We start from the raw sequence: 14,536 nt of genomic DNA, 5'->3' as shown, positions 1-14,536 counted from the left end.
GACTAACATGTCTCTCCCTTCTGCTTCTCTCTATAAATCCACTCTAATTTCTTGTTGACAGCTAAAAAATGCCACGTCAGTCTCTGAGCCTACTTGAGCATACGGCCCCCTCACCCTCTAAGGTCTGGCTCAGTTCTCTGCCACAATTTAGAGAGAAAATTTGGCAGACTTGGGTCAGATGCCCACTGCAGTCTAATTTGATATGATTGGGGATTAAAGTTTTGGGGCGTTGTCCCCTAAGAAAGGGGTTTAGGTAGAGGAAATGATTGGTATCTCTACTTCAGAGGAGATGTTTGATTTCCTAGCTCTAATTGGCATTTGTACCCAAAAGAGTTGCTAAATTATTGTTGTCTGAGGATCTTCAACTGTGACATGAGAACTTCAGTATATAGGATTCCCTTCAGTTCTAAAGTTCTAGGGAAGTAACATGTAGAAACATAATTTAGCCCTCAGATGAAAGGATTCCATAGTAGTAAGATGGGTTTTATACCAAAACAGTTCAGAAATTGCTAAGAACACTAACCTCTTACCTTGAATTGTTTCCCAGATGCTTTATTATTGCTGTTAATGTTAATTGTTTTCAGTTTTCTTTTCAAACATTCAAGACAATATTAATAATATTTCATGAGTGTGTTTTGCTACACTTTTTTTTTTCCTGTTCTTTTTTGTTTTGTTTTGCAGCGTTCCCCCGTGGCTTGAACTATTCTTTTCTCAACCCACTCTAATCTGCCTTCAGACCCCACAGTGGGTTGGAGGGAGAGCATAGACAGCTCTCACTAATGTTACGCATGACACTGTGTTAAGTCTAGTGGACATTTTTCAGTCCTCCTCTTACATGGTCTTTCAGCAACTTTTGATACTGTTGACTGCTCCCTCTTTTTCAAAGCATTTTCTTCCTTAAGTTTGTGGTCCTGGTTATCATCCTATTTCATTTGGTGTTCTTTCTCTGTATTCTTTGCCACGTAAACGAAGTTAATGAGTTGTGTTGGTGCCCCTTCTTGTAAATCTTCTTTTGGCTTAGGTCATCTGCAGCCATGCTTTTAGCTATTTGGTCCTGGAACTCACAATAACTTTAAGTATTTTTCCTTTCTTTATTTTTTAGGTACTATGATAAAAAGTATGCCTTTATATAAGACTGATTAAACCAAATCTTTCATATGGAGAAGTTGGTGCTCTCATTAATTAAGGGTGTTTGTCTCACACAACTTGTACAAGCAGTAAATCCAGATGCAATATCAATCACATCCTTTTGATGTAATTACTTAGTTAATAAGTCTTTTTACCAACAAGCTTATCTTGAATTTCTGGATCCTGCCATAAGTTATTGATTGTTTTATAGGTTTTTTTTTTTTTTTTGGTGTGTGTGGGGTGGTAATATGGCCTCTGCCCTTGTTTAAAACAAGCAAGCACTTAAAAAAATCCAAAGATTATAGCTAATAATGCATAAATCAAGGGTTTTTTTTTTACATGCTCAGTTAAGACATAATGAGTATAAAGGTATCTTAAAAACTTCATTTGTAAATTTATAAACATGAAATAATAAAGGAATGAGCCATTCTAGATCATAATAAATACTTCTTTAAAGAGAAAACAAATCCATCCATAAACAGAAGGTATTAAGTAAAACCTTTATTTTTTCATCAGATAGGCAGTCGTGTCCAAAATGATTTATAGAATTAATTACTATATATAAAAACATCCATCAGAAATCTAGACGTTTCCTTCATATGGAGAAAAATTTTCATCAGTTGAAATATACTTGAGTTCTGTGGAATGGTTGTTAAAATTTAATTTAATGGTCGTTTAAATTAATTTATTAATGTTGATAAAACAAAAAAATGTTTAGACTCAGGAAGTTTTTAAGTGCATGCATTGTGTTTTGCCCAAATACCTATATTCATTTGAATTTCCCAAATTGTATGCAGAAATTCACATAATATCTTCTAAATGGTACCAAGACTATACATACTATAAAATTAAAATAATCACAGATTTTTCTATGTGAAATTTTTGAAACAGTAACTGAAATAAAGTTAGAATATAAACCTTCAGACAGTAATAAGTTCCTAAATACGCTGCCTAATACAAATTAATGTGATATAATTGCTTATATCAACCTAATATAATTAGTGGTATGAAATATATATAGAATAATACCCTTTAAGTATTTGATTTATTTTTAAATAGAAGTGTAGAATATAGTGTCAGATATTTGAACTTCCGTTATTTTCTGACATATGTGAAAGGTATATTATTTTGTCACTGAACCTCCCCTAGGAGGTTGGATAATAAGAAAGCTGTTGTGGACCGAATCACATTGCATGTTTATCACCAAATATAGTTCCTTGTCAGCATCTTAACAGTTACCTCTTTGTAAGTAATGTCCCTGTTATTTTTTAGTTGCCTTAGGATTTTCTCTTTATATTTTGTTTTCATCAGTTTTACTATGCTGCACCTACGTGTGGTTTTCTTTTTATCCTACTTGGGTGTTCCTAGGGGCTCTTGATTACTGTGCCTTGTTGTCTTTCTTCAGTTTAGGAAAATTCCAGGCAATTATCTCTTCAGCTTTTTTTTTTCCCCTGTTCGTTCTTTCTCCTCTCTTCTGGGACTTCAGTTACGTGAATAATAGACCATTTTACTATGTCTCATATGTCTCTTATACTCTCTCCCTCTCTGACTAATCTATCTCCTATTTCACCAATCCTCTTTTCAGCTGTGGCTAATCTGTTAAATACATGTTCATTTTGGTTATTTTATTGTTTAATTCTAAATTTTTCATTTGACATATTTTATACTTTCCAAGTATTTGCTGAGTTTTCGTTTTGTTTTCTATTTCAAAAAAAGAAAAATCTGTCCGTTAACTCCAACATCTGTGTCTCCTGTGAATCTGCTGCTCTTTGTCAGTTTTTGATTTTTTGGTTTTTGTGTTTGCGGGGGGTGGGTTGGTGTGTGGTCTTAGGGCATGCTTTGTAATTTTTGATGGAATGCTGGACATTGAAATATGAAATATTTTAGAGATAACTTGAAACTCTGGATGATATTTTTTTCTTCCTCCAGGAAAGATTTACTTTTGCTTTTGGCATGTGGTTAGGCTAGAGGCCGATCACTTTAATCCAGTTAGGGATTTGGCTGATTCCAGGCTAGATTTTACTCTTTGTAAAGGCTGATCTATGTTGTTCACCCTTTGTACTCAAGCATAGGCCTTCAAAGGTTCCAACAGAAAGCCTGGGTGTTTATGAGAGCCACTCTATCTTGGTGGGCCCTGGGCTCCCATTTTTATCATGCCCAGTGTGAGATTGTGGAAAGTTTTGAGTAAGCTTTCCAGCTTCTCAAGCCACTGCTGAAGTTAGGGAGGCCTTTTCAATAAGCTTCTTTGGATGCTCTACCGGCAACTTCTGTTTATATCTCATTGGCCAGAACTGTATCTTATGGCTATCCTTAGCCACTATCCCTGGCTTCAAGGGAAACTAGGAAATGTTTTGCTGAACTCTCCTCCCCACCCCCCAAATAAACTTGTTTTGCTACAATCTAACTCTATAAAATGGTGACAAATGTAAGTAAAACTGAACTGTCATGTGAACATAGTAAGGAATACTAAATTTTTCTTAAATGTTTTCAAATTTGGGTTTCTAACACTAAAAAATAGCTTCAAATAATTTTTAAAACTTCTTGTTCATTTTTCTTTATTAGAAAGCAAAACACAATGGTAGTAGAAACTTACAAAATCTAGATGAACAAAAAGAAAAAAATTTGAAATCCTACCAACCAAAGATAAGTTCTATCAATGTTTTGGTAGATAGCCTTGTAGTAATTTTATATAGTAATATATATAGTATGTTTTATTTTTATAAATTAATATTGTATTATACACCCTCTTTTGTGACTTGTTTCTTCTACTAAGTATCATGTATATATTTCCATGTTAAAGTATATAATGAGGTAGTGTTTTACAGTTTAGAAATTATAATTTCCTTAATTTAACTCATAATGCTTTTTAATTTTAGTGTTCCACCCTTATAGTATGTGTCTTGTGTCTGCTTGTTCTCTCCCCACTCTTTTCTTGACCAGGTTAATACGTAATTACGTTATTGTTGACTAATGCCAAAGGAACGTTCTGTTTAACAGCCAGCGGGAGTAATGAACATATTAGGTAGGCTCTGACTCTGATAATGATTCCTGGTAGAACCCCATTAAATATCTTCTGATGTCTAGTCTTGAGTTGCTACAGTGCTGTGATTTTTAGTTGTGAATGAAATTATTATACTTTTTTCCTACTCTATATTAAGTTTGTATTGTTTTAAAAATAGATTAGATCCTAGACATTTCCTGAGAAACAGTTGGGAGTGCCTTGTTAGTATACGGTTTCTACCATAAAATACATACATGTTAAAATGGTACAACTGCTTTGAGATGTAAATGTTGGTGCAGTTGGCTAGGCTCACTCATTTGTCAAGTGACACAGATGCTGGTGTGACAGCAAATATGATTCAAAATTCTGGTTGAGTAATATTATAAATTAGTACATATCGTGAACCTTCTTGAGGTCACTCTTGAATAGTAGGGGTTGTGAATATTAAATGCTGGACTAATGAAAGACCTATTTTATAAATTATGTATGGTTTTATAAATATTTGTGTCTAGATTTTTAGTGGAAGGTTGGCTAGATATAGTTCCAATTCCACCTAACTGCTAATTTTATGACAGCTATTGCCTTTGTTTTTTAGAGCTTAGCTTTCTCATGCAGACTTTTGTGTTGAGATCCATCAGTGTTTATCGCTCATCTGTCTAACCCTGAGATTTGTAGTTAGTGGACCTCAGACTCACTCTTGTATAAAATATGCCCATTAAAAATAGGCTGATTCAGGTTAGATTTCTGTGTATGTCTGAAAGGGGTTGTTCCAAAGAGGAACAGTGACTAGATAATAAACTTTCCTATCTCTGATGAAATAATTTATGTCATTAGTCCCTGGATATCACACCCCTGAAGTCTCCACTTGGCAGTGTGGCAATTTGTCTTGTCAGCTGGGTGGAGGTAATCCAACACTGATTCTTAACCAGTTCAGAATTGCTCACAACCAGTTTAGAATTGCTCATCACCAGTGGCCGGGTAGAAATATCAAGCTCCAGATTATATTGTTCCTAAGCCTTTGTTTCTTGAGAAGTTGATAGTTTGCTTAAAACTTATACTACTGAATTTTTTAAAAACCCATTTATTAATGGTTGTTTAAGGAAGTAATCCTTTATTTTCATTTTCAGTATCCCATTTTTTCATCGGTGCTCTTGGCCATATATTGTTATTTTTTATTTATTGTTTGCCCAACTAGATTGCGAGTTCTTATAAGCAGTGACTTTGTTTTATACTTCTTTGGATTCTTACCCACTCCCACAGTGCCTCCTAAAATGTAGTAGATAGTCCATAAATCTTAATTATTTGAGAAAAGTAAGTGTTGACAAATTGAATCTTACTAGCTTTAACTTAGTTTTATTGTTGTAGAATTGTATGGTTTCTCTGTCTTTTAATGATACTGTCTCTATACTTATTATCTTCTCTGGAAAAAGCATTCTACATCTTGTAATTTGCTAAATGCAAAATTCCCTAAAATGTAAGTTTTATCTTTCTTTTTGATTCATGATAATTGAGATAAATATGTGTTGAACTGGGCATAAAATTCTTAGATTTGAATACCACGTTTGATATAAGCATTTGACTGCTTATTTTTCAGATTTTGATCTACATTGTTGGTTATTAGTCATTTAACAAGTACTTAATGGAGACAAAGCCATGTGCTAAGGATCACTAGTATTTAGTTAGTGAATAACTAAATATTATGGCTACCATTTGAAAAAGTACATAACTTTAATTAATATTTTATCAGTAAAATAGACTTCTCAGTTTGTAATTTTTTTTTTCATTATAGGGTAAAGTTCACCTTGAATTAAAACTGAATGAACTGATAACAGAAAATGGAACTGTGTGCCAGCAGCTTGTTGTACAGTAAGCATATTTCTTTTACCAAGTCAACTAGATATAATTCTCCATTTTGTATTCTTTGAATTTTAAGCCAACTCCTTATTTTAAATACTTCAGAAACTTTTTTCAGAAATGAACTCTGCTATGCCATTTCTTTATTAATTTGTTTTCCACTTGATTTTCTCACATCTAGTCTACTCAGATTACATATGATGAGTCATTAATTCATTCAACCAGTATTTATTTAATGTGTGTTACATGATAGATATAGGATCACAGATAAACGTGTCTAACCACCTAGCAGCAACGAGTTGGAAAAACTTCCCAGTAGAGGGCCTCTAGAAACTCTAGATATAACACAGCAGAGCATTAGGGACCTTGGGGCTAAAACTAAATGTGTACCTTGAGATTACCAGTATTGATTCTCACCTACTTTGAATTCCTTTTTCCCTCTTTTCTCTCAACTTACTTTTATCACCCCGACTCTAATCTTCTAACTGTTCTGGAAATCTGTTTCAGCCCAATCCTCCACCTTTTCCCTCTCACCCAAACCCTTCCTCTGTGTTGTCAACAAACAATGGGATATCCCTGACTTCTGAATGTTTTCTCTCTTTGTCTTAACTGATACGTGAATATCCCCTGAAGTACTGTTTCCTCTACTGCCTTCTCAGTCTGAGGCTATGTATTCTACCATACCCATATACCTTAGAGCCAGGGAGTAGGGTCAATATTACTCTCCTACTGCTGCTCCAGACTATAATTTATTCTCCTAATTATGAACACCCCAGATCCTTTGAGGTATTCTCTTTGTATATAAATATACATATTGATATTTATGTGCTTATATATATACGTAAAATACTATATATAATATTACTCAGTTAATTTTTTCTGAACTCTTTTAAAGAAGGTTGCACATATTATGAGCCTTAATATATCAGTGTGTATTTCCTAAGAAAAAGGATATTCTCTTAAATATAATATTTAAATGTACTTTAGTACAGTTATCAAATTCAGGAAATTTAACATTGTTACAATAAAAGTATAATCTGTAGTTTTTATATTTCAATACTTTAATCTACAGTTACAATATTTCACTTTTGTCAACTGTTCCAATAATGTCCTTTAAGACATTTTTTTTTCTCTCCAAGAAAGGATACAGTTCAAGATCATGTATTACATTCAGTTGTCATGTCTCTAATCTCCTTAACCTGTACTTTTAGCTATTCGTTGTCTTTCATGGTAGTGAGATTTTTGAAGAATACAGGCCAGTTGTTTTTTCACATGTTCCTCAGTTTGGATTTACCTACTAAAAACAGGATTTGTTTACAGTTTTTCCCCCTAGACTGAGAGCATATAGTGAAAGTATTTGGATTACTCTCTGCCCTGCTCAGTTCAGTTATGTTGTACATTTGAAATACAGTTAATTGGATTGATTTGGTTTGCATTTAGTTTAATGTTGTTTTCCCCCATCCTTGTTGGTTTACTTTTATTTTACTGAATATGTAGAATATCAGGATGACTTCAAAAGTCAGAACTATACCAAAAGGCATTACTCAGAGATGTGTTCAGTCCCCTCTCTTTATATCCAGCTCTAGGCAACCATGATCTGATTTCTCTCCTTATAGTTTTTGTCTTTTCCAAAATGTCGTATGAACAGATCTATATAATATATAGTCTCTTGTGTCTTTTACTTAGCATGCTTTTGAGATTCATCCACATTATGTATCAGGAGTTCATCCTTTTTTAGGTATTATTTTCTTTGTTTCTTGCCATAACTTGGTAGATACTGTTGTCCTCGTTTTACAGATGACAAAACGATGCACAGATTGGTTAAATAAGCCCAGGTTTGTACAGGGAGAGTAGAGCCTGGATTTGAACTCTGGCAGTTTGATTTTTTTTTTTTTTTAATTTTGAGATAATCATAGATTTGCAAGAAGTTGCAAAGTGCAGAGAGGTCCTGTGTACTCTTCACTTAGTTTCCTTCAGTGGTTACATCTTACATAACTATAAATACAGTATAAAACCCAGAAAATTGACATTGTATAGTGTACAGGGTATCATTTTATCACATGTGTAGATTTGTGTAACCACCACCACAATTAAGATACAAAACTATTTTATCACTGTAAATATTTACCTCATGCTACCCTTTTATAGTCACAACCACTCCTTCCCCACCCCCATCCCTAATCTTTTGCAACCTCTAATCTGTCTCCATATCTAAAATTTTGTCATTTCAAAAATCTTACGCAAATGGACTGTTAATAGTTTGTGACTTTTTGAGACTGGCTTTTTTCCACTCAGATCCAGCCAGTTGTGCACAAGTTTCTTAAAGATTGAATATAGTTGTGTCACTTTTTAAAATCTATTTTGCCAATTTCTGTCTTTTATTTAGTGAATTTATACATTTACTTTTAATATAATTATGGATATGTTAGGCTTAAATCCACCATTTTATTTTTTGTTTTCTGTCCCCTCTATTTTCTTTTTCCTGTGGGTTACTTGAACTTGTTTAGAATTACATTTTGAATTATCTATAGTGTTTTTTTAATCTATAGTGTATCTCTTTGTATAGTTTTTTTAGTGGTTGCTTTAGGTATTACATTGTACGTGTGTAACTTATAGTCTACTGGTGTTGACATTTTAGCAGTTAGAATAAAATGTAGAAACCTTACCTTTTAATCCTCCACCATTTGTAATATAATTGTGTTAAGTATTTCCTGTGCAACAGTGAAAACCACATCAAAGTGTTATAATTTTTCTTTCAGTTATTAACACAATTTAGAAAAGAAGAGAATTCTAAGTCTATTGTATTTACTCATATTTTTGCTCTTTCCATATTCTTTCCTTCCTGTCATTTCAGGATCCCTTCTTTTATCACTGTCTTTATGTTTAGAGAATTTCCTCTTACCATTTTTTTAGGATAGGTCTACTGGTGACACATTCTTTTAGTTTTTCTTCATCTGAGAATGTCTTGATTTTTTTCTTGATTCCTGAAGGATATTTTCACTGGATATAGAATTCTTGGTTGATAGTTCTTTTTTTTTTTTCCCCCCAGCACATGAAAAATGTACCACTTCCTTCTGGCCTCCATGATTTTTGATGAGAAATCCACTATCATTCAAAGTGTTTTTCCTGTGCAGGTTTTCCTATGTTTCTCTCTGGATGCTTTCAGGATTTTTTTCTTTGTCTTTAGTTTTCTAAGTGTTTTAGTTTGACTATAGATTTGTTTGGGTTTATCATGTTTGATGTTGGCTCAGCTTGAATCTATATGCTTATGTCTTTTGCCATATTGGGAAACTTTTAGCCATTATTTCTTGTTAAATTTATCAGCCCTGCCAGCTTTCTCTCCTCTCCTTTTGAGACTCCAGTGGCATGAATGTTAGATCTGTTATTGTCCCACACATCCCTGAGGCTCTGCCCTTTTTTGTTCCGGTCTATTTTCCCTCCGTTGTTCATATTGGGTTATTTCTGTTGTTCTGTCTTTAAAAGCTCACTGGTTTTTTCCTCTGTCCTCTCCATTCTACTGTTAAACTCAACTATTGAATTATTTTTATTTTGGTTATTGTATTTTTAAGTCCTAAAATTTCCATTTGGTTCTTCTTTATATCTTTATTTCCTTGGTGAGACTTACTATTTTTTTGCTGAAACTTTCTATTTTTTCATTTATTTCAAACAGGTTCATAATTGCTCATTGAATCATTTTTATGGTGGCTGCTTTCACATCTTTGTCAGATAAGTCCAACATCCATGTTATCTCAGTCTTGTCATCTGCCAGTTGTCTTTTCTCATTTAAGTTGGAGATTGTCTGGTTTTTCATATGTTGAATGGTTTTCAGTTCTATCCTGGACATTTTGGGTATTATATAATGAGACTCTAGATCTTGTTTAAATCTTCTCTTTTAGCCAGGCTCCTCTGACCCTCTGCTGGTGGGGGAAGAGGAGTCCCAGTTTCATTACTGTCAGGTAGAGGTAGAAGTCCAGGTTCCTGACTCAGCCGCTCCTGATAACCCTGGGGGAAGAGTGAGAAGTGTTCCTTGTTACTGCTGAACGAAAAGTCATAGTTCACTCTCCCCTTAATTCCTTCCTGTTACCACTTTGGTGGGATAGGGAGGAGTACCTTTCTACTGCTCCACGTGGCCTCCACTGACACCCTGGTTGGGAGGAGTTAGTTACCCCTAGAAAGCGGTGAAAGTCTTGCCTTCCCACTCAGCATCCTCTGACACCACCCTGGCGTGGAGGGAGAGGAGTGCCTCATTGGTGCTGGCTGGTGATGGAAATCCAGGCTCCTCATGCGGTCTCTACTGACTCCATGGGAAGAAGGGGCTCATTACAACCTGTCAGAGGTAGAAGTCTAGGCTCTCCCCTCAACTTTTGGCCTTTGTTGATGGGGGTGAGGGTGGATCCACAGTGTTTCTCATGGTGTTTGATTGGAGTAGATGGTTATTGTCTAAAAATGGTTTCTATCTTGCTAAGCTGCCCAGTTCCTGGTCCTTTGGCTAGAGAAAGCTGGCTTTTCTTGGGGCATTTTGTTGTCTCCTCCCATTGGTGGGTGTTTCTGGGTTGGTAGCTTCTCTAGCACTCAGTCTGGGATATATAAAGTGTAAGAAAGCCCAGGGAATTCACTGCTGGGTTCCAATTTCCTTGGGTCCCAAGATCTCTAATTGGCTTGCCTTCTTCTCTTCACCTTTCAGTTTTCTTATGTTTGTTTAACATCTAGGGTTTTTAGCAATGCTTAATGGGAAGAAGAAGGAGGTGCGCATGTACTCCATCTTGTCCTAGAACTGGAAACCAGTCCATTTCTTTTTACTTACAAATAGCGTTCCTTTGTATGGAATTTGTTTACCCATTCACCAGTTGATGGATATTTGAATTGTTTCCCATTTGAGGCTATTATAAAGAAAACTGCTGTAAATGTTCACAAACAGGTCTGTATGTGGACATATGCTGATCTGCATTCTTTTCTTCCTTCTCTTTTTCACTTAAGCCTCCACTGTCCATACAGCAACAGAACTCCAGTAGTAGTTTTGTGGAACTTATTGCTGATTTCTCAACTTTAGAGGTATTTGAAGTTTGTGGTATTTTTGTTTTTTCAGTAATGCTCAAGGCATGGTTTTATGTATTGTTTTCTTTGTGCTCCTTGCTGAACTACAGTTTTGGGGAGTAGTGTGTGGAAAGGTTCATATCCCAGCAGTTGCTATTATTCTCCAGACCTGGAAGCTCCCCACTGTAGCATTTCCTGAACTTCAGTAAGACCTCCATCCACTAATCTCTACCACATTCTTACCTGCTCCTATTTTTACTTTCTTCTAGGTCTTTTTCTATGATCTGTCACTGTAGTCATTTTCTTACAGTTTCCCTAAACTCCCCTGATCTTCTCTTCCTTTTATATTTATATCCCTTTTATATGAATGAACTCAACTTCTTCTGTGTTCAGTCTGCACCTGAATATTGCTAGAGAAAATCACACAGAAAGACTAATTTTACTTTAAATTCATGATCACAAACCTCACATGGATACTTACAACTATCACGGAGTTTTACTGTGCTTCTCTAACACACCTATGAGATTCTCCATCACTACAGACTGCAAATTGGTCACATCTTCCTGAATCCAAATCTGCAAACCTGTATTGGCCTCCATCTTTTTGTCCTTATGTTTTAGTCGATGAGGTGCTCCTTTTCTTGTTGGGAGTGAATTCTTCCATCTGAACTCTGGATTCTTTCTCTTTCCCCTACAAAGGACTTTGCTCCTTCAGTTATCCCTTCTTCTGTTTCATCGGCTTTACCTGCTCTTTTAGATTGTTCTCACCAGCATGTAAACATGTTCTAGGATCTTCCATTCTAAAAGACATGCCTTCGCAGACCTCATCTCCAGCCCCCTCTCCCAGCTACCATCCCCATTTCTCTGCTCTCCTTTGAATGCAGACTTCTCAAAGTAAGATTGTCTAATAGATATGGGTGTGTGTGGGTGTGCGTGTGTGTGTACACTAGCTCTGAGTGTTCACTGAGAAGGCCTGCAAACAGTGTCATCCCAGTAGCAATGAGCATACTTAGCACCCATATCTTGACTTCTAAATACCATTCTCTAGTCAGCACTATGCACTAGATCTTTCTGTGATGATGAAAATGTTTATGTCTTAACTGTCCAATACGGTGGCCACTAGCTTTGTGTGGCTTATTGAAAACTTGAAATATGACTAGTGCAACTAAAGAGCTAAATTTTAAATTTTGTCTAATTTTAATTAATTATAATTTAAATAGCTAAATGTGGCCAATGGCTACAGTATTAGAACTGCTCCAATAAAAAGAACGTGGAGGGGTTTTTTTTCGTTTTGTTTTGTCTTTTTAGCAGTGACTAGTTTCAGGGTTTGGGCAGAGAAAAATACAAGATGAGCCCAGAGCATCTATGGAATCAGTAAGTAAGGAATTGCTCAAAAAATAATGAGGGCATGTGGAAAGGATGTTGAAGTCAACTTGAAAGAGCTCCAAATAACCAAATCTGGGACAGTTTGATCATCAAAATAAGTAATGATAATAATGGATTAAAACCTGTAGAATAAAATAAATATCCATGAGCCAATGCTGATATAACAAGTAAGTAAATACATGGGAGAGAAAGGACTGCTTTTCCTTATTGATGAATATAGGACAAGTGATGGAAATAGAAACATCACTATTAGCAAACACTACAATAATAATTAGTGTAGGGGCGAATCATCTAGAGATGCTAAATAAGTGAGCATAAGTGTAATGACAAACAGCTTATATGCATAGTCTCAAAGAATAACCCTGTAAGATGTCTGATAGGTACCATCTTAACTGAGTGATCAAAGTTAATGTCACTGATAATGAGACATTCAGTACCTCCTGTTAATTTGCATTGAGAAGGATACCAAGACGCATAACCTCAATCTAATCATGAACAGACATCAGACAAGTTCAATTTAAGGAATATTCTACAAAATAACTGGCCAGTACTGGCAAGATCATGGGGCAAAGCAGGAAAAGTAAGGAACTGTTTTAGGATGGAGGAGACTAAGGAGACATACAACTTGTTATTTATTATTAACTAACATCGTATCCATGTTAGTTTCCTGCTTCTATAATTCTATTCTGATTACACAAAATGTTAACATTGGGTGATGGGTATACAGGAACTGTGCATATTATTTAACAACTTTTTGGAAGTCAGAAATTATTTCAAAATAAAAAGTTTTTAAAAAATTGTCTACACCTTATGCATTCAACCCAGATCTTTTTTCTAGCTCCAGACTTACATGTCTACCTACCTTCGATGTCTCACAGCATTGCAAATTTAACACAATTAAAACTGCAATATTGATTCTTGTATCTATCCAGCTCCTCCCCACAGCTCAAGCCAGAAATATGGGAGTCACTTAAAATCTTTTCTCCTCTCTCTCCCCCAAGATTGGATCTATTTCTTACTGATTCTATAAAAATTTTTCTTGAATTTTCTAATTTTTTTTTTTTTTTTTAAACATCTTTATTGAAGTATAATTGCTTTACAATGGTGTGCTAGCTTCTGCTTTACAACAAAGTGAATCAGTTACACATATACATATGTTGCCATATCTCTTCCCTCTTGCATCTCCCTCCCTCCCACCCTCCCTATCCCACCCCTCTAGGTGGTCACAAAGCACCAAGCTGATCTCCCTGTGCTATGCGGCTGCTTCCCACTAGTTATCTATTTTACATTTGGTAGTGTATATATGTCCATGACACTCTCTCACCCTGTCACATCTCACCCCTCCCCCTCCCCATATCCTCAAGTCCATTCTCTAGTAGGTCTGTGTCTTTATTCCCATCTTGCCACTAGGTTCTTCATGACCTCTTTTGTTTTTTTTTCCCCTTAGATTCCATATATATGTGTTAGCATACTGTATTTGTTTTTCTCTTTCTGACTTACTTCACTCTGTATGACAGACTCTAACTCCATCCACCTCATTACAAACACCTCCATTTCATTTCTTTTTATGGCTGAGTAATATTCCATTGTATATATGTGCCACATCTTCTTTATCCATTCATCCAATGATGGACACCTAGGTTGCTTCCATGTCCTGGCTATTGTAAACAGAGCTGCAATGAATATTTTGGTACATGACTCTTTCTGAATTATGGTTTTCTCAGGGTATATGCCCAGTAGTGGGATTGCTGGGTCATATGGTAGTTCTATTTTTAGTTTTTTAAGGAACCTCCATACTGTTCTCCATAGTGGCTGTATCAATTTACATTCCCACCAACAGTGCAAGAGTGTTCCCTTTTCTCCACACCCTCTCCAGCATTTATTGTTTCTAGATTTTTTGATGATGGCCATTCTGACCGGTGTGAGATGATACCTCATTGTAGTTTTGATTTGCATTTCTCTAATGATTAATGATGTTGAGCATTCTTTCATGTGTCTGTTGGCAATCTGTATCTCTTCTTTGGAGAAATGTCTATTTAGGTCTTCTGCCCATTTTTGGATTGGGTTGTTTGTTTTTTTGTTATTGAGCTGCATGAGCTGCTTGTAAATCTTGGAGATTAATCCTTTGTCCGT

The 14,536-nt window shown here is 35.4% G+C and overlaps 1 protein-coding gene across 2 annotated transcripts in view; it reads left to right on the top strand.

Annotated features, from left to right (window-relative positions):
- Positions 1–14,536, top strand: part of RASA2 (RAS p21 protein activator 2) — a 120,590-nt gene that overhangs the window by 41,055 nt on the left and 64,999 nt on the right. For both annotated transcript variants that reach the window (XM_061193609.1, XM_061193611.1), the window contains exon 5: positions 5,919–5,995. In XM_061193609.1, coding sequence (XP_061049592.1) covers positions 5,919–5,995 — 77 coding nt within the window. The remainder of the gene's footprint in view (positions 1–5,918; positions 5,996–14,536) is intronic.

Source organism: Eubalaena glacialis, chromosome 6 (assembly GCF_028564815.1).
Source record: "Eubalaena glacialis isolate mEubGla1 chromosome 6, mEubGla1.1.hap2.+ XY, whole genome shotgun sequence".
Classification (NCBI taxonomy): Eukaryota; Metazoa; Chordata; class Mammalia; order Artiodactyla; family Balaenidae; genus Eubalaena; species Eubalaena glacialis.
The sequence above is the reverse complement of the archived record's forward strand: the minus strand, read 5'-3'. Positions and strand labels throughout refer to the sequence as shown.